This window comes from Cuculus canorus, chromosome 7 (assembly GCF_017976375.1).
Source record: "Cuculus canorus isolate bCucCan1 chromosome 7, bCucCan1.pri, whole genome shotgun sequence".
Classification (NCBI taxonomy): Eukaryota; Metazoa; Chordata; class Aves; order Cuculiformes; family Cuculidae; genus Cuculus; species Cuculus canorus.
Genome location: NC_071407.1, coordinates 26,038,206 through 26,058,965, shown reverse-complemented (window position 1 = coordinate 26,058,965; position 20,760 = coordinate 26,038,206). Strand labels below are relative to the sequence as shown.

Sequence of the window (20,760 nt, the reverse complement as noted above, 5' to 3'; positions counted from 1 at the left end):
AGAGAGAAACTGAAGAAGCAGCCGACCTGTCCTGTCACCGGTACTCTTGGACTACTTCATGCTCAGCTGAGCTGCTAAGATAACCGATCTTTCACGGCTTGAATCCTGAATGTTTCCCAGAACTGAGTTAATTAGTGAAATATCCTGAAGTTTACTAACTCCCCTGCCAAGGAATGGGCTCTTCCATTTTCCTCACATGATTATCTAGGCACTTTCACTTTTCCATATATAGGAGCAGCTCAGGGACTGACAGATCAGGCTAGGTAGGGATACAGACCTCAGACACATGTATACTCTGCATGTGTGCACAAACGCAAGTACGTGCTGATTCCACACACTGAAATTCAAGTTAGTGTAAGAGGTAACAGGTGAAGACAGCACTAGTCCTGCTGATAAAGAACCGTCTCCTTTAAAAGAAGGCACTAAAGGTAGAACTCTTCAACCACTATTTATAATAATCCATCGGGAAAAGCATCACAGCCATGAATGGACCGGTGGATGGTTTATGTGATTACACGCTGGATGATGAAGGGGCTTTCATGTTCACATCGGAGTCAGTGGGAGAAGGACATCCAGGTAAGAAACCAGCTCTGGCAAATACATAAAAAGAATAATATTTTCATTTAAGATGTTTTAAAAGCCTGAAGAAGAATTTATTTGGTATTAATCCTATGACAGACATTATTTGTAACAGGGCACTGTTATTTCTGTTGGACCATGTCCGTACACTCTATGGAACTGCTATAACCAGGGCACTTTGGATGGCAGTTTATGTGCTTTTGCAGGTGTGTGTTACACTGATGAGGGTGGTGGGGTTTATTGTTGCTGCTCCTTCATTTTCATCTGAATTTCTTCTAGTGGAGACATTCCTATAGCTCTGATAGACTCAAGTTTCACATATGGATAAGATTGCATATCTTGCTTCTGAAGTTCCATATCTTTATGGGCCCTGTGTAACTGCCCTGCATATATGCTCTGCATTAAAACCGTCACCCCCGGCAGGGATATCTCTAAGCAAGCTATTTTAAAGCCTTTAAAAATCAATGATTCCAGCAGCTGCACATGGCAAAGTTGCTGATTTCCTCCCCCTGCCCCCCATTCCATCATCTGATGCAATATACAGAATTGCTTAAGCAAAGAGTGGACAGTTATTTGCTAAACTTTATGTATGGTCAGCAGAGCTTAGTTCAGTTTTATTGAAAACAAATGTTCATCCACCATAAAGATGTGCCTTGTGTCAACAACAAGTGTTCCCCCAAATGGGTCCAGGGGACAATAGGCTGTTTGATGTCCTGAAAAGTATATTTATTTTAGAAGCTGATTCGGCGCACAGTACCTTTTGGCTATAATAAAGCTTTTTCAGGTATGTACTCATGTTAGGTGAGTAAATCATACATAGATGGAATGTCATAGCAGAGAACAGAAAGGTCAGCAGTGAGAATTCTATGTCTATAATTCTGATACTCTTCTATAATATTTACTTATTACTGCAGCTTATATCCATGGCTGATGCAATTGAGTACAGCTCTGACCATGTCCAGGCAGCTACATCAGGCTAAGCCAGTTGTGCTTCTTTCTGATGGAACGCAATCAGAAAATCGCAACCACATTCAGTCCTTGGGACATGTCAAATTTATATATAATCACATCCGGTGTTGGTAGTGCAATGTAATTCATAGGAAAAATAACATTGTACAGTATGATCACTTTAAATTGATTATAGTATTTCCAAAGATGACAGGTCACAATTTATGCCCTTCTAATCATTATTTTTAATCCCCCTGGAGCAATAATAGATAAGTCGCAGAACAGGAGGAGTTGAACCGAGTCCACTGATTTGGCTTTGTCCCTTGGTTTCTTTTGTTTACCAATTCTCTTCTTGTTTTCTTTTTTGTTTTAGAACTTGGCCTATTTTTTAGTTCTCAATCATGTTCCCTTCTACATTTCCAAACTCTGTTGGCCCTCCTCAAGCTGCCTTTTAAGCCCTGTGAGCATCATTTTCCTCCTGTGCTGAAGTCCTGGTCTGGCCTTCGAGAAACGGTGTTACCACTTGTTGGATTTGTGTACAGCTTCTCATCTGGCAGAGGTTGCCAGGTCTCTGCGTGCTGAGAGAGGCAAACTGGCTATCAAGGAAGCTTAGTGTAGGGGGAGTGGAAAACTGACATTTACTATGGATGTTCTCACGACTGTGATATTTATACTTTCTTAAACAGCCTAGGTCTTCATGTAGGGTACTGAAAACCCAATGCCTGTGATATGGGAAAGATACAAGTTTTCCAGATCAAGGGAGGACACCTTCACAGTAATTAACTCTGTGTGGTCCTGCAAATTCTTGCTCCTGAACACAGCTCAGCAGTAGGTCTTAGTCGTCTCAGCGATAGCTCTAGTTTCTGACATCAAACGGATCACCCTTACATCCTGGCCAGCCCCCGAGTCCCCTGTCTGTGGCTTTACAGGAGAGGTGTAGATATGCCGTTAGGTTTTTATCACCCAGGAAAATCTTGGCTGTTCCTTAACATGGGACCTGGTGTCTGAGGCTGTAGTTGGGCCTCCAACGTTACCAGTAGCACTAGAATTTTATTGTGAGTTTTGAGTTCCTCTGGTTGATGCTGAATGGATAATTTTCATGTTCTTGATGATTTCTCTTCTGTATGTGGCAGTATAGTTTTGCTGCAGGGCATTATGTGAAGTAAAGATCCTGAACCTGGAGGAAAGATCTTTGTCTGGGTGAAATGTGAATTGTTCTGATTATATTAGCTGAGGACTGAGTGCTTTAATGGAGACCTCTTTCTTAATAATCAAAACAGGAGAAATTACATGCTTATTACTTGGGTATCCAGAGAACTGCCTTTTACCTGTGCGATGCCTAACAGTTGTGTGTCACTAAGAAGCCTAAATTCCAGAGAAGCAAGCAAGAGCTGGCAATGATTAATGTACAGGTATTACCTATGCTCCCCAAAGACGCTATAGAAGACTGTTTATCCCATCTTCTCAGTCCAAATTCTTCAAAATCACTTGGATATAAAATTTGAGACTTCCTTCCAGGTTTTTAATCTTGGCATTTAGTGGGATAAATTCCAAGTTTTCTGAAGACTTATATGTGACAACTTCTGCGTTTTGGTGTAATAAAGGATACAGCAGCATGGGGAAGAGAAATATCTTTTTTTTTTTTTCAGATAGCTGTTTTTTGTCACTGCTCCTTTTTGCTTTATCCAATAGTGTCTGTCCTTGGTGCACAATGGTTTCACTGTCCTTTGAAAGGCATTGTGTTTCTCTGACCCACAATGTCTTACAGGTGCCAAACTGCTTAGGATTAGTTTCTTTCCCTATCTGGTGTGACTTCAGGTGGAATTGCCTGCAAACAGAATGTCATTCAGTTTTCCAGTAAGTATCAAGGAATCTTGAAAATATAAAAGAAAACCTCTTGAAAATATAAAAGAAAACATCTACTAAAAGCACTGTCAGATTTTCAAACATATTAAAAACATATGCTCATCTTCCGAATATTCACAGGATAAAAAATCACAGAAGAAAAACAAGAACAAGCAGAAAGTGCTAATTTTTCCAGTCAGTTGATGTTTGTGTCTGATATCTAACATTATCTATACTTAACAGTATACACAATAGTTAAGTAAACTGTGTATTGAACAAAGAGAACAGATGTATAACACACTTAAACAGTGAGATGTTAGCATTGAAGTACCACTGCAGTTATCAAATAGCACTTCTCAAGAGTCTTTAACATAGTTTTTTTTAAGAAAATGAACCTTGCCTTTTGAAATGTTCAATGTTTATTATATTTACTTACACCATCAAAGCCAGAAGTGTGGTTCTACCTGTTTGTTATGCTTCAAAGGGCAGAGCTACATTTAATTACATTTTCAGTTGTTACTGCTGTTTGTAGATGTTGTGTGTGTGTGTGTGGTGAATCCATGAGACTGAATTCTAGTGGAGGTCCTCAGAACTTGCAGATGTCCCAGCTTGTGTTTGTTAGGCTCTTATGTACTCTATATTCACTGTGTTCAACTACCTGGAAAACTGTGAAGCTGCTTCTACTTATTGGAGATAACTTTTGGCTTTGAATGTCTGCTTTAATTCATAATTTGACAGCTGGGCATTTGAGAAAGGTTTATTATCAGATCCCATAGACTCACTCATTCCTTTTATAGTTAGCAAGAGCTGTTTTACGGGTAATTGGCATCTCTGCCATAAGGCTTGGGTCTGTTGGATGATTTGATTTCATTAAAAGAATTCATGATTATCTAATGCTCTGCTGCTCAGTCAAGACATCCTCAGCCTAGACATTCTTTTTACAATATTTGTCCTATTGGGTAGTAATTCACTAAATGAAGGTATGCACAAACTGAATTCTTACATTTTACATCATATTTTTAGATTATAATACCTTACCAGAAGTGGTTCATTATTTCCCTGTTTCCAGAAATTAAGGAAAACAAAAGGAAGTAAATAATGGACAACATTCCTGTCACATTTAGCAGCCAATAAGTGAAAAAGTGGTGGTTGAGATGAGAAATTTAAATAACAGAATGAAGGGTGCACAAAGCCTGTTAAGCTTTGCTAAAAATAGAATGCCTGGTTTTATTTTACACCAGAGACCTTTACTAATAGACATGCCTTTAACTGAATGCATTAATCAGCTAATCAACCAGCTAGATTTCTCTTTCCATTCTTGATAGATATTATCTGTGTTTGGGCCTAGTTGCACTAGCAGTGCTGGTTGTTGCACCAATGATCAGATCTGACATGAATTGTCAAACTGATTTGTCTCAGCCTATTTTAATCTAAAGGTCTGCTGTCAGCATAGCAGATTAAGTTATTAATTTTAGAGAACAATCTGGTCTTAACTTCATACAAAGGTAGTAATATTTCATGTCAGAATTCTTCAGGTATATTAGTAAATGATGCTTGAATTTCATTCCTAGCTTTCAAAAAGTTATCCAGTTTCCATCTGGACATTTGAAGGACCAAGGAATCCTGCATGCCGTTATGTGAATGGTTTCAATGGCTTTCGACCTTTTGAAGATTTTCCCTTTTGAATCTTTGTGTGTCTCTATTTTCAGCTCTCAACTATAGTCCATCAGACAAAAACTTTTCTCTTGGCATATTATTTTGAGGTCCTTAGAGACTGTGATCCTAATGTCTGTAACCATTTCCTTTGGTAGATTGCCTTTCCTTTAGCCTTTCAAAACTAGATTGAACTTGATCGATTTCATCCTATAAGAGAGATTTTTCTGATATTGGACCATTCTTCTCATTTTGTCCTAAGCTTTCCCAAAATTTCTTAACTTTATCTTTGCAATACCACCACCAAAATCTGATATTTCTGTAGCAGTCTCAGTAATGCTATTATATGGAGATAATTTCATTTCTATGGACTACTGTTCATCTGGTTTTCTGTCCTGATCTTCTCAGAGTAAGAGTTTTGTAAGACAAAGCCTTGCCTCATGCAAATGTGGACTGGGCTTTTTCTTCAGGAATATTTGTTATGTTATTTCTCTGAAAGGGGAGCAGAAAAGCTGCTTTCTATCTACCATTGTCCGTGAAGTACTGTAGATACAGCTCATGCAAAAAAAACATGAAAAGATCCTGTTAAATCTTCATGTGTTGATCTCACTGCCTACTCTGGCTAATGCTCGCTTGAGACATTTCATGAATGTTTGAGTTTATAAATGAATTTCAGCCACAAGATGCAAAACCAACATGAGGTTCTTCGTACCAGATGGGTCCTGCAAGGAGAAATGAGGATGAACGAGTCATATGGGATTGACTGTACTTTTCTTGAATGTTTTGGGAATGATGCATAAAACCATACAATCATAGAATGGTTCAGGTTGCTCAGACCCTCGTCCAAACTGATCTTGAATCTCCAGGGTTTCAGCATCCATGATTTCTCTGGGAAACCTCTGCCAGTGCCTCACCACCCTCACAGGAAAACATTTCTTCCTAAGGTCTCATCTAAACCACCCTTATTTCAGCTTAAAACTGTTCCCCCTTGTGCTATCTCTGCAATCCCTGACCAAGAGCCCCTCCCCAGCTTTCCTGTAACCCCCTTTAAGTACTGGAAGGCTGCTATACATTCTCTCTGGAGCCTTCTCTTCCGTAGGCTGAGCAATCCCAGCTCTCTCAGCTGGTCCTCATAGGCCATACAAGAGACTTAGGCAAACGTGGGACACTGACATCTAATGCAGGTGACGCATGCTTCATGTGGAGCAAGACAGGGGTAAAGGTTCTTCCTGGCATAGAAACTCCATGTGGTGGAAAAAAAAGACTCCAAAGCATTCCCAGTCCCTGGGAGTTTACAGCAGGGCATTGAACCTGCACTAAGAAGGTCATCCTATCCCAGTTGCTCTGTTGTCTTACTGGGGTAAACCAAAAATACATGTTTTCATCTATGATTTTTGCTTTTATGCTTGGAAAATATGACTATATTTCCTTATAAAAATGGAAATTTTGAACAGAGCAAGCAGAGATGCATTTTAATTACTCCTGCCATCTTTGTCCCCAGTCTCACTAAACAAGGTTAATTTGGACCTCTACCTAAACTGCAAGAGTGTTGTCTGATATCTGCTTGGTAATAATTTTCCCAAATTTAGTAATCCACGTAGAGTAATCCATCTTGCAAGGCTGAAAGTTCCAGTGTAGCCTACATTTACTAATTGTCTTCTGTGTTCATTCTTCTTGTGCTGAAATGGTTAAAGTGGGAGATAAGAGTGTCAGAATTGCATTAGTTCTCTAATCTTTGATTTGTCCCTCTTAAATAAATGTAAAACTTCCTCATGAAAAGAAATGAGAATTTATTTTAATTTGAGGTTAAACATATTAAAAGTCTCTAATGACAGGATCTTACAAAACATTGCTTTGCAACAGATTGTGTTGCAAATGGCGAGGTAGGAGATTAATTTGTTTTTCCACACTGCATGTTATGGCAACTTCTGAACATAGTATGTGATGCTAGACTTTTTTTTTTTTTAGAACAATAACATTGAAATATATGAGAAAAAAATACCATTTTCATGTGAAAAGCATTGTTATGAGTGCTGCCCTTTTGTGTTCATTACATTAGCTATATTATTTGATTAGGATTAATTATTCATTAAAAAGATAAAAGGAAGAGAAAAAGTAGAGAAAACATTATTATGATAAACCTGAGCTAAAACGTCTTATCTGAGATGTAACTGAAGAGATACTCAAGATTTACTCAGGCAGACCTCAGCTGGTAACCCCTTCTTGTTTCTGTGTGTGCTGCGTACTGTCCTCCCGTAGGTGGGTTGTAGGGATTATTAGGACATGGCATTGCAGGATGTTAGGAAGCAGTGAGAAGCAGCAAACTTGAAACAGGCACTTGACCCTGAGCTGTGCATTATCTGTATTAATCTAAATAATTTCTCAGGCTTTGCCAGCAGAGTTTGTCAAATACAGTCTAACTTTCTTTTGGAGATGGAAGCTGATGGTGGAATATCACCATCTTGTTAGAGTACTCCTGCTATGGAGTGTGTGCCGCATTGTCTTGTGATGTTAGTGAAGGAGAAGACTGACAGTAAAGCCTCTCAGGTAATTCTATGCATAACATACTTGTTTCACACTTAAGTACAGAAAACTACAGGTAGAGTTGTGGTCAGTCTACAACTGTAAGTACATTCCCCATTCTGTCTCCTGACTTTGCTTGCAGGATGTTTCATGTTGTTCTATTTAGCTAGCTTGAATACTCCAGTAACAAGCAATAAAAGAATTTCTTGCTGAAATTCCTAGTTATTCAAAGAGATGCAAATAGTCCATGTTTTGTATAGAGTGCTCTGGTTTTGAATCACAACTTTGATGTCTTGCAGATAAAATCTGTGATCAAATCAGCGATGCTGTACTAGATGCCCATCTCAAACAGGATCCGAATGCCAAGGTTGCTTGTGGTAAGTTGTTTGCTGCTTTGCTTTAAGTCATCACCGAGCCAATGTTTTAATGTTTGCAAAGAGCTTGATGCTATCATTTTACTCTCAAATAATTAAGTAAGAATTACAGTCTTCAAGAGAAGGAGAGATGAGAAGAAAATGTAGAAGTGTTTATAAAGACTCAAGCCTACACAGGCTGCAGAAGGGTAGGATGGTTAATTTTGTGGACTGAATTTTCCTGGGAGAAACAGATTTGACTTCATTATGGTGGATGTTTGAAAGAACATTTGAATGTTTCATTGAAAAGTTAATTTACTATTTTTAATAAAGTAATAATTTTTAAGTCTAAGTCCCCACAACTGCTTGTTTTTTGAAATCTCTTCAGCAAGAGTAGTGCCATTAACTCTCAGGTCATTGCTCCAGTGCATGTATTATGTAACTAAATCCCATCTTCAGATTCCTCCTGCTGGGACGGGGGGCAAGGTTTTGAAATAGTTGATCACTGATGCATTTTATCTAGCTTCACTATGTATCTTTGATAAGATTAAGGGGATTTAGAAATCACTGCTTATCGCTGTATTTCCCTAAAATTATAGAATCATGGAATGGTTTGAGTTGGAAGGGACCTTAAAGCCCATCCAGTTCCAGCCCCCTGCCATGGCCAAGGACACCTTCCACTGGATCAGGTTGCTCAAAGCTCCATCCAGCCTTGAACACCTCTACAGGTTGTGGGGCAGCAACGACTTCTCTGGGCAACCTGTTCCAGTGCCTCGCAACTCTCACCGTAAAAAAATTCTACGTAATATCTCACCTAAATGTCCTCTCTTTCAGATTAAATCCATTACCCCTTGTGCTATCCCTGCACTTGTGATAAAGAGTCCCTCCCAGCTTTCCTCTAGCCCTTTTAAGTACTGGAAGGCTGCTATAAGGTCTCCCTGAAGCCTTCTCTTCTCCAGGCTGAACAACTCCAACTCTCTCAGCCTGTCGTTGTATGGGAGGTGCTCCAGACCTCTATTCATCTTCATGGCCTCCTCTGGACTCACTCTAACAGATCCATGACCTTCCTGTGATGAGGACTCCAGAACTGAATGCGGGACTCCCTGAATCATGCTCAGTGTTTTGACTTTCCCATTTATAAGTTAGACGTATTAATATTTTCCTTGATTTCAGACATATGATGAATATGAAAAGAATTTGTTGTAGAAGAAGCTAATAATGCTAAAAATATGGGTAGAAAGGACTTGTACTGTGTATACCCCACAAATCTCCCAATTACCACCATCACAGATATAGTTACTCGTCTTTGTGGGCTGGGTTTTTCTGCTATTGTAACCCTGTTTTCGTCACTCTTTTCAGAGACAGTGTGTAAGACAGGGATGGTGTTGCTCTGTGGGGAGATCACATCTCGTGCTATTGTGGATTATCAACGAGTTGTTCGAGATGCAATTAGACATATTGGCTATGATGATTCAGCGAAAGGTTGGTGGAAAAACTCATGAAATCCTTGAAGAGCAAGGAATAGGCAACCGCAAAACAGGTCTGTCACCACTACCATATACAGGCTTTAGCAAGCCTGTTAAAAACTGAATATCCTGTGTGAAAGCTGCTTACGTGGTGCTACGTGATACACTTTCTGTCTTTATCCCAGTAAGTAGAAAACCCATTGTATGTTAGGTAAAACTCAAAAGAAATAGGCAGAATATACTTTGAAATGTGGTCTTAGGCCAGAACAGTTAACTGCAACTCGAGCCACTCCTCCAAACTTGCGAGAACTTGAATCTTGGTTATTCATTTGGCAAGCTGATTGGTGCATCTTGATTTGAGAGAGAGGGAAGAAGAAAACTGTTTAATTTTATTGTGCCATTATGTATTTTTATTGTGGTAGTATCTAGAATTCCCAGGTGTAAAGCAAGTTCTTGCTGTGCAAAGTGCTCAGTTAGCTTTCAACAATTCCTACACTGAAGATTGCTGCCAAAAACTAGTTTGTGTAATGTACAAGTGATAAAAAAGACAAAATGCTTTATATATCAGATGCGTTTCACTTTCGGATTTGCCATATATCTCTTTATACATTACAAGTATTCCAAGTATACTGTTACAGTGAAGTGTATACTTAAAGACCTTTTAGTTAAACAAGGTTCTATCCTGCAGTCCTTTCATTGCAATTGAATTTATAGGGAGATTCTGGTGGGAGAATATTATAGCAGCACATCTGTACGTTACTTCCACCATTACGTAACAGCAGTGCTTTTAGAAAATGCTGGCAAATCTGGTAGGTCATAAATCTTCTTTTTGTCCTGCCAAAAATCATAAGGGGAGATGCAGCAATGCAATACCAGTTTCTATGCAGATATAAAACAAAAAGCTAAACCAACAATTGCACACAGAAATATAATTTTCTTCTCTACATAGCCTACTTAGAAGAGGGTGAAGAGCATTCTTCAAGTGGATCATATGCATATGGACATGTGTATATGTTGTACTGGCTGAACGTGGGTTTGGTCAGCAGCTGCCGGTAGCTACAGTTCTAGGAAAGGTTGGATTTGGAGAGAAGCAAGTTGCTATTAATATACCTAGGAGCAGGTGGAAAATTTTGTAAGTCTTCTGTAAATCTTTCAGTTTCTTTTTAAAAGTTCCTCTTTGGTCTTTGTAATGTAAATTCCCCCTTCCATATTTGCTGTGAGATTTTGATCTGTTATTTTCTCTGTTTGGGGCTCTTACACAAATTTCCTTGAGAGATTTAGATGTAAACACTGCTTTACGTGCATTACAAATAGTGTATCAGAGAGCAGAGCCTTCAGTTGCTGAAAACATTGACTCCTAGGAATACACATAAAGGTTTTTTTATACTGTGTATGTGGGAGAGGCTCATTATTTACTTTCTTGATGAGTTTTCTACAGTTAAAAATTTATAATTGGAATTGGCTTGGCACAGGGTTTCAATGCAAGAGAAAACAAACAGTAACAAACAATAAAGGCCACGCTATATACCCCACCCTCTCTGAAAAGCTTTCAATTGTTGTATTGTTGTTAACTAAAAATAGCAGTTAGCTTTTGAGTTCTGAGTGCTGTATCCTTCAAGATGAAAAATGTATCATATGGTTCCACGTTTCTTTCCTTAATTGTGACAGGAAAAGCTGATTCACTGCTATTGCTTTTTTCCCCAAACAGGCTTTGACTACAAGACTTGTAACGTTTTAGTGGCACTGGAACAGCAGTCACCTGATATTGCCCAAGGTGTTCATCTACACAGGAATGAAGAGGATGTTGGTGCTGGAGATCAGGTAAACATAACATCACAACTAAAACTTCAAAGCTGTTTGATAGAAAACGTTTACCTCATCTTATTGCCCTGTTTTCTAAATCACAATCCATGTGAAGATTTCCACACTTCCATCTTGGGCTACCCCAGAATAAACCCCCACATTTCTATTAAAACAGTAGGAAATTCTTTGAGCACAGACTCATGCCTGGAGGTTGTTATAGCACTCCATGCAAGTCAGGAGAGCTCTGGCACTTTGTAATAGCTGAGTATGTGTCCTTTAGAACTTAGCAAGGTATTTCGCTTATGTATTTCATGTTTTTGTTGAATAGCTTTCAGTTCATTAGACCATTCATCTTGCAGCCAGACTTGTCATGTAAGATGTAATAAACAAAGGATCTTTGTACTTTCTCAGAGCTCTTGAGATTTTACACAGCAAAAAAATTAGGCAATGTTTCAACTGTATTCAGCATTAGTACAACGAAAGCAAATACACCAGAGTACATTTAATTCTCACTTATTTCTCAGAGGCAGCTGTTGTAATAGGTGTTGCACATAATTAAGGCTGTCCGAGCTGCATTTCTATGAGCTAAATAACACATGTAGATAATTATGGTATGTTCCCTAGAGAAAGATGCTAACATAAAAACTCCATAATCTGACTGATGCCAGCATGAGTGAGTTTAACATTTACAGTAGTTATCATTAGTAGTGATATCCAGATTCTAACAATGCTGTTGAGAACCATAAGTGGAGATAGCAGAGACCAGGAGCCAAGCTAATATTGTTCAAAAAACCCTTGAGGACTAAATTAAAATGCTTTTATGCTGCCATGGGGACATAATAATACGTAAGATCAAAAGATATCTGACTTTCTTTGGCACTTTGATGGCCTCTCTTCCCATGTTATCAAAGTACCTTCCTGTATATTTTCTGCTTTGTTTTTTTTTCTTTTTTAATCAGAACATACATGGGATGAGGAGAAAGAAAATGCTACTAACTCTATTTAACAAATAGAGTTAAATTCTATTTAATCTGATGCAGGGGGCGTGACTGAATAACAGAAGCTGTGACTAGAAGAAGGTGGCATCAAAAGTCTGTGGCAGATGCTCTAGACTATTGCATGGTGTGTCCTTCGTGGAGTATTCACATCCCTTTCCACTGAAATTTCAAATGCGAACTGCAGTCTAAGTGTGTCTGTATTTCTATACAAGAGCCTATACAACCTTTCCAGGCTCATGATAGCACCTTTCCTGTGACAGAATAGTACTGAAATTGATTTACTCCAAGAGATTTTTTTTTCTATGAAAGAACATGTTTGTTGTTCGTTTGTTTGTTTTTTCCACAGAAACTTCTTTCCTTTTGTCCAGATTTCCAGCTCAACATGGAAACCTTCAGTCTTTCCGTGAAAAATTCTAGGAACGCAGTTTGTTTCTCATTACACTGTAACACGTTGGAGCCTGATCTGAGTTAAGGCTTCTTGCACTGTAATGTAAAGGAGCAGAAATGAAACCTGAGGGTGCTGTTTGCTCTTTGCTTCAGATGAAATCTTGTTGCCTTTGGTTGTGGTGCTTTTAACAGTGATTGATGTATATCTTCTCCTCCTGTAGGGTTTGATGTTTGGTTATGCAACAGATGAGACAGAAGAATGTATGCCTCTAACGATTATTCTTGCTCATAAACTGAACGCCAGGTTAGCAGAGCTGAGGCGTAGTGGAGAACTTCCTTGGCTGAGGCCTGACTCTAAGACACAGGTAAATTCTGCTATGCATAGTTCAGATGGTAGAAAACTAGCACTTTTTCTTTCCAGAAATCTTGAAAAGACAGGAATTGATAGTGTTCAGAATATCAGGATCATCTACAAGTAGCAGATATATAACCTACAAATAGCATTTCCACTGTTTATGATACTATCTTCTTGGCTGTTGGAAATGTTTAACCTGAATCAGAGTGGTAGGAGCATTTAACCACCTACCCGTGAAGAAACATTTGACCCATCAGACCTAAGTGGTCCATGCTCACTGGAAAAGTGACAAGAGATCCAAAGGATTTGTTTGTATTCAGGGATTCGGGCTGGCCTTTTTTAAGATGCACTGAGAGCATAGATTTCTGAGGCTTAGGAGTTTCACTTGAAATCCGAACCAAAAAACATGTTTTGAACAACTTCATAGAAAATCAGAATGTCCTAACTGAGTCTTTTGGAGACAACTCAGTATTTAGAGCAGAGATCTTTGTAATGTTAGCATTTTGCTGCAATTCTCCTCCTGGCACAGCATAGGATGAAGTTTGGTGTGGACCAGTAGTAACTTTTATAGCAATTTGTTTTTTTTCTTCCTCCTTCCCCTTGTTCTATCCAGGTTACAGTTCAGTATATCCAGGACAATGGAGCAGTCATCCCAGTGCGTGTTCACACCATTGTGATATCTGTGCAGCACGATGAAGGCATTTCAGTAGAGAATATGCGCAGAACCCTGAAAGATCGTGTGATCCAAGCTGTTGTCCCTGCAAAATACTTGGATGAGAAAACTATTTATCACCTTCAACCTAGTGGACGTTTTGTTATTGGAGGGCCTCAGGTTTGTGTTCGATTATTTTGATGCTTTTATCAGCTTTCCTTTGTAATTTGGCATATGTCTTAAAAGGAGCACTCAGCTTTGTGGCCTGTCTGTCCTGGGGTGTGAGAAGCAAGCTGCCTAGTGAGAGTTTTCACTGCAGTTCACAGAATGTCCCGAGTTGGAACGGACTCACAAGGATTATCAAATCCAAATCTTGTCCCTGCGTAGGACAATCCCAACAGTCACACCATGTGTCTGAGGACATTGTCCAAATGCTTCTTGAATATTGTCAGGATTTGTGCCATGACTGCTTCCCTGGGGAGTTGTTCCAGTGCTCTGCCTCCCTTTGTGTGAAGAGCCTTTTCCTAATATCCAACCTAACCCACTCCTGGCACATCTTTTTTCCCATTCGCTTGGGTTCTATCATTGGTGACCAGAGAGAAGAGCTCAGCACCTGCTCCTCCTCCTTCCCTTGTGAGGAAGCAGTAGACCATGATGAGGTCTCCTTTCAGTCTCCTTTTCTGTAGGCTGAACAGACCAAGTGACTTCAGCCACTCCTGATATGGCTTCCCCTCTAAACCCTTCACGAAATTCATGTCCTCCTCTGGACACTCTCCAGTAGCTTTAAATCCTTTTTATAGTGGTGCCCAAAACTGCACACAGGACTCGGCAGCACCCAAGGTTTCATGTGCTGTATGCCAAAGTAAGCTTTGAGGGCATGGTTATATTATATCACGGGTGTTGTGACTAGGCAGGCAAGTTGAGCTGATTGTCACATTGCATGTGGAATGTATAGATGAGCTCTGTGCTTCCTCAGACCCTCTGTAGTCCAGCACTGAGACACACACTCCTTACAGAGAGGTGGACAAGAAAAGGTTTACTTTTCATAGAATGAACCTGGGTTTCAAGGTCCGTATAGCTCTCACTGTTCTGCCTGACACCAGTGAGAGCTGAAGGTGTTCATGTGCTCTGAAAATCTCACCCCCTGTTAGGTTTCTCCTGGTGAGAAAATAAATGTTGCTTTTGATTGATCTGGGCAATGCGGGAGCTGAGATTTATAATTTGATCCTGCACTCACAGAAGTCAGGCAGAACTTCCACTCTTAGCATGAAAACTTTTGAGATTTAGGTTTTGAAAATGAATTCACCATTCCCAATGTTTTAATCTTTGGTTCCTTTTAGAACTGTAACAGCAAAACTTCAAAGCTCCTTCCTGTAATTAGGTCAAATTTTACAACAAATCCAAGTAGACATTTTTTTTCCTTTGCTGTTCAGATTAATACATTTACTCGAATTTGGCAAAATTGTTTCAAAGATGCTGTGTCTTTTTTACATTAGTGCTACAGAAGAGATAAGAAAGTGTTGAGATTAATATTCATTATAAAAGTGATTATAAAAAAATGTATTTTATGTAGTTTAATTGATTGTATTGCTGTAATTTTGTTTATCACTGATATCCTTGGACAAACGGAGAGGCAAACCTGAGCTGTAGCTTGGAGCAAATGAGCCAATGCAGCAATCATAGCTACAAACATAAAAGAGGGCAACACACATGGAAGTTTTCAAGCATGCACTGAACTACATTAGTTTAAAATTGTAATATAATTACATTTGGTAAGCTAAGCAGAAATACCTTTTCTGCTCTTGTGGTGGAATCGTATTGCTTATATTTGCACATTCAAACACAGGCACGTTGCAGTGAATGTTTGCAACTTTTAAAACCTGAGATATGTTTACTCAGTGTGGGTCAATCTGCCTGTGTGTCCGTGGCCTTACAACTGCTATTATCACTTGTGCAATTTACAATAGCATTGCAGCAACCGGAAAAATAACCCCACAGACCTATTTCTCTCCTTGTCTTTTACATCTTGAACTTTCTGATTACTTTTCATATAGAAGGCTGGTTTTATCTCTAGTTCAGTTCCTCTAAAGAAGACACATGTATTTCACTTGGGGTTTTTACCTTATATTTTCGTGAAAACTTGAATTCTGGCTATGACAAAATTAGTAAATTGGCTGCTGTCACCGTTCTCCCAGCAGCAACGCCTGCTGGTGCTGTAAGAACATTACACCTCGTCACAAAAATGACTATGTGCTTTACAGAAGCATTTATGCTCTTTCAGCATCTTTAAAATGTGGGGTAGGTTTTATTTTACCCTTTCAACTATCCATTTCTATTCCTCTCCCTCAGTCCTACAGTCAAGCCGCAATGGCACACAAGGTTGCTCTCATTGCAACTGTCTGTGCCATCAGAAATTAAGGTTTGAGTTAAGCAGAAGAACCCGAGGAGCAGATTCTTTAGACAAGCTCTGTTATCTGCAATTCAGATTTACATCTCACTGCTTTCTTAGCAGAATGGGACAAACAGTGCCAAAGGTTTTCTTCTGTATACATGCATAATCACTCTAAGAAAAACTTTGACTCTCCACTTGTGTTTGCCATGCAAACATTGCAGCAGTTGATATGATAGATTACTGACATGATATTCTGTAGAGAAAGAATTTCAAATCTGCCTGCACAGGTGGAGACTCAATTTCGAATTTGACTATGTTTCCATTCACACCAGAAAGCTTAACCAGTTAGCAAACTGGGGGTGTCAGACAATTAGTCAGGCACTGGTCAGCTAACCAAGATCAAATGAAAACATTAAGTACTTGTGAGGAGCAATCAGGATAGCTGTGCTGGCACCTAGAAGCTTATCTGCAGTTCCTTATTTAATATTTTAGAGTATTCATTTATAAGTATCTGTTCTTAGAAAGAAGTAATGCTTTTTTCTCAATTACCTATAACTGCCTGCTACTCCATACCTCTTGTGTATAGTTTAAATTATACTATGGCTATTCTGGGGTTGGAAATGTGTTTTTTAGTATATGTTTATGTGACAGTCTATACTGATACTGCAGTGGAAGCATGGAGTGCCAGCCTTCATGTAATAATATATAGAGTAGCACTACATGCCTTGCAATGGCAGGTACAAAATGGACATCTTATATTTAATAGTCACACAACTTCAGATTTTGACTAAAACATATGATGGTCTGATTTATTTATTTTATTTTTTTAACAGTGTAAAATCTCTCGGTGGTTCCTATATGGCACATAGTTTGTGAGCAATATTCTACAGTCAATTTGGATGTGGTGGACAGGTCACTTCTAAAGCAAAGTTCCCATGTTGTCTAGAATATTTACTTTTGAAACAGGCAGCACATGCTCTAGCTTTCTGGGCTTAAGCATGTTTCTTGATTACCAAACACAATTTGTGAATGGCTTGTCTTATAAATCTGGTTTTAACAAACATTTATAGCCACTATTGTAGCTCAGTGAGACAGGTTTATTCCTTCAGCTACCCCACTGCAATCCATATGTGGTGAACTTGCACTTTGTTGTTACACATTGTATGTTACACATAACTTTGTTTGAGAGTTATAATAAAAAAGTGCTGTAAAATGGACAAATTCTTTTACCGATTCAGGGGGATGCTGGTGTTACTGGTCGAAAGATCATTGTGGATACTTACGGTGGCTGGGGAGCCCATGGAGGTGGTGCCTTTTCTGGCAAAGACTATACGAAGGTGGACCGATCAGCTGCGTATGCAGCCCGTTGGGTGGCCAAGTCTCTTGTGAAAGCTGGGCTCTGTCGCCGTGTTCTGGTTCAGGTATGGTTTGCTATGAAGATTGCTTTTCTCCAGAAAAAGAGAAAGAAGTAATCTTTTTTTTCTCAATTACCTATAACTGCCTGCTCCTCCATACCTTTCCTGTTCACCTTGAATACACATTCTACATGCTGTAGTAGAAGCGGTCTTGGTGGTATTTTGTGGTTGAACAAAGACCTTAATGTTCTTGGTTCAAGACCACTGTAATGTCACTAGTAATGGCCTATCAGCTTCTTGAAACTGGATCTTTTCATTTAGCTTTCATTTTATTGGCTGGATTTTTGACATTTATTGATCCCTCAACCTTTGACATGTACTGTCATGGAAATGAGGAGTGACTGGATAACGCTGAAGAAAGTTGTCCAGAGACCTCAGCATTTTCAATGTTTTCTTTACTACAAATACAGATTGTACAAGTATGGAAAAGGAAAGAGAGGCATTGCTTTTCCTAAGATGGTTCATGAATAAAAGCTGTCTTCCATTGTATAATGTTGCCCACTAAAGTGCTATGTTTATTTGCCAATTATGGTGTCTTTTTTTTTTGCCACAGGTTTCTTATGCCATTGGTGTAGCTCATCCACTGTCCATTTCACTGTTCACTTATGGAACTTCACAAAAAACAGAGAAAGAGCTGCTCGACATTGTGCACAAAAACTTTGATCTTCGGCCTGGAGTCATTGTCAGGTATAGAAACACAGAAAAAGGAAAATACCTTAGTGATCGCATCCTAGAAATGATTTCTAGCAAAATCATTAGATGTTGCAATGTCAACGGCAGCCTCTTGAATTAGCATAGGATTGTTCCATGCCACACAGACTTTCTTTCATTCTGACAGTCTTCACAGTTGATACTTTTTATCATAGAGTCATGGTATGCTTTGGGTTAGAAAGGACCTTCACTAGTCATCCGGTCCACCTGCCCTGCAGGAGCAAGGACATCTTTAACTCAATCACGTTGCTTAGAGCCCCATCCAACCTGACCTTGAATGTTTCCTGGGATGGGGCACCCACTACCTCCCTGGGCAGCCTGCGCCAGTGGTTCACCATCCTCATTGTAAAAAATGTCTTCCTTATACCCAGTGTAAAGTTACCCTCCCTTAGTTTAAAACCATTACACCTTGTCCTGTCTCAACAGGCCTTGCTAAGGAGGCTGTCTTTTATGGATCTACCAGTGTGCTACATCTTTTAAGATAAGAGAAGTAGTTTTTGAGTTTCATATGAAGGATATACTTTCAGCATTTGGCCTTACATAGCAAGTGGAATTCAAATAATATAACTTTTGTATTTCAAGAATTTAAGTTACTTTGCTGTGAAAAAATTTGTTTTGCAAAAGGATTGGAAAGTTATTTCATCTTTTCAATCAAAATTAATAATTCTCAAAAATAAAGAATTCTCCTGTAGCCCTAAAGTACCTCACATTTAAATTTTGTTGTCACTTTCATGGTTCTCCGTTGGAGATGTTCACTGGTATTGCTTGCATCTTGGGGAGAATGCTTGCTTGACTAATGGCATAAAATAGATATCAACATCAGGATGTCAATGCTAGTTATCATGAAGCATCTTAATGTAAAGAACTTTCTCTTCTTTTTACTATCCACACAGGGATTTGGACCTAAAAAAGCCCATTTACCAGAAGACCGCATGTTATGGTCACTTTGGAAGAAATGAATTCTCGTGGGAAGTGCCTAAAAAACTGGTGTTTTGACACTAACTGTCACCCTTTAAAACCAAAAAAAGAAGTCCACTAATGATGAGGATGCTTCTGAAAATCAAATCTGACAGCTTTGTATTTAACAAAATGAATTTTAGATTTTAAATAGAAGAAAGAAAAAAATATTTTCTTGGAAATTAATTTTTTTTTTTTTTTACCCTCAGTGTCTTTCATTATCTAAGATAGAAAGGATAGAGTCTGTTTTTTTTAATCAGCATAAGACAACATAATACAGTTTACTTTTTATTGCTGCTCTGTTGGTTCTTTTGATAAAAGCTAAGTGTGACTCAGGTACGCTGAACCTCAAACCTTTCATGGGCAAAGGCGAAGATGACTTTCCCGACTCTGACTAAGGATCAGCAGATCTCTTGCTTCTAATTAGACAATGGGAAATTCTGGGGTCCAATTTCCTTACTGGAGTTAGCACTGCATTCAGCTGGGGGGTGCTTTTATGGGAGAAGGCTGAATATCACGTAACTGTATCTCAGCCTCTTTTGTAGAACATGTTAACGTATATGTAATATTTAAATCACTTTCACTGCACATGTGCTGTTACTGTTGTTTCGATTATCTACATTTTTGAAACATATGTGTTCTCCTATAAAACAACAATCATAGAATAAAAAGCTTTTTACCACCATGTGCGTAAAGATGCCTCTTTTTCTGTAATTTTTAAATGTTGCAGCCTAATGGTGCTTCTCAACTCAGCCTCTTATACTCTTGTATGTTTTTAGTTTATAATTTCATTTTATTGGGTTTTGGAATCATGATATGAATTTATCGTTCACTACATGTGTGTGATCACTGTTTAGTCCTTCAGATAACTAGAAACTTGGTGAAAAGTGTTAGATTTTAATTTTCTCTTAGGTTTGTACTATACAGTATCCTCTCGTAAATTTTTGCTCTCAAAAGTTTGGTTTATTGTGTGTTTTACTAAGTTGGATGTAATTTTGGAATGGAACAAAAGTACATGGAAATAACTGCCAAACATCAAAAAATAAATATAGCATGAGGTTAAAATTGGCACCAAACCCCTACTCAGCAGTCTCCCAGCGGAGAACTATCCGCTAGATGGCTGTGTCTATCTCCACAGCTGTGGGAGCGGGGCTCTGTGCCAGTGCTCAGCTACTGAGCCTGGGGACCCGCACCCCCTCACTCCTGCTGCAGACAGGGGCAGCCTCTCCTCCTGACAGATCAAGGTGCCCTGTGGGTTGACTGTCACCTAGACTGAGGACAAGGACATCTCTGTGCTCATGCGTGATATTGTCTTATAAAACAGCAGTCTACTTTTTGCAAAGGACTGTGGGTTAATCTCAGGTTTGTTTAAATTGGGAGGGGGGGAGGTAACGTCTGTCCTCTGTGATCAGTTTTGTTTGTCGATAGGCAACGAAGATGAACTTAATCCTGCCATACAGGGGTTACCTATGTATAGCCCCCAAGACTCGCTTAATCCTAGCTTGATCATTTCAGCAGCATCCTGCTAGATCTACGCTGGAGAAATGCTGCCACCCCATGTTTCTCTCCTAACTAAATTCCTTTGTAGAGTGTCTTCAAAACTGAGGTGGAAAGAGAGTGCCTGACTGTGATGATCATTAAAGAAAAGCTGCCATTCGCTCTCTTCAAGTACGTCACAAACAACTTTTGTCTGTTCAGGCCAGAAGTTATGCACTTTATTAAC

At 39.1% G+C, this 20,760-nt stretch overlaps 1 protein-coding gene across 1 annotated transcript; it reads left to right on the top strand.

Moving 5' to 3' along the window:
* Positions 1–261: 261 nt before the first annotated feature.
* On the top strand, positions 262–19,720 carry MAT1A (methionine adenosyltransferase 1A). Its single transcript, XM_009565184.2, has 9 exons — positions 262–576; positions 7,848–7,925; positions 9,261–9,383; positions 11,076–11,188; positions 12,777–12,920; positions 13,524–13,742; positions 17,193–17,375; positions 17,923–18,056; positions 18,974–19,720. The coding sequence occupies exons 1-9, from the start codon at positions 483–485 to the stop codon at positions 19,074–19,076; spliced, it is 1,191 nt and encodes a 396-aa protein (XP_009563479.1). The 5' UTR covers positions 262–482; the 3' UTR covers positions 19,077–19,720.
* Positions 19,721–20,760: the final 1,040 nt, after the last annotated feature.

Coding starts and splice junctions, on each gene's coding strand:
- MAT1A (XM_009565184.2), top strand. CDS start 483: ATGAATGGACCGGTGGATGGTTTATGTGATTACACGCTGGATGATGAA. Junction 7,926..9,260: donor GAATGCCAAGGTTGCTTGTG/GTAAGTTGTTTG, acceptor CACTCTTTTCAG/AGACAGTGTGTAAGACAGGG. Junction 12,921..13,523: donor GGCCTGACTCTAAGACACAG/GTAAATTCTGCT, acceptor TGTTCTATCCAG/GTTACAGTTCAGTATATCCA.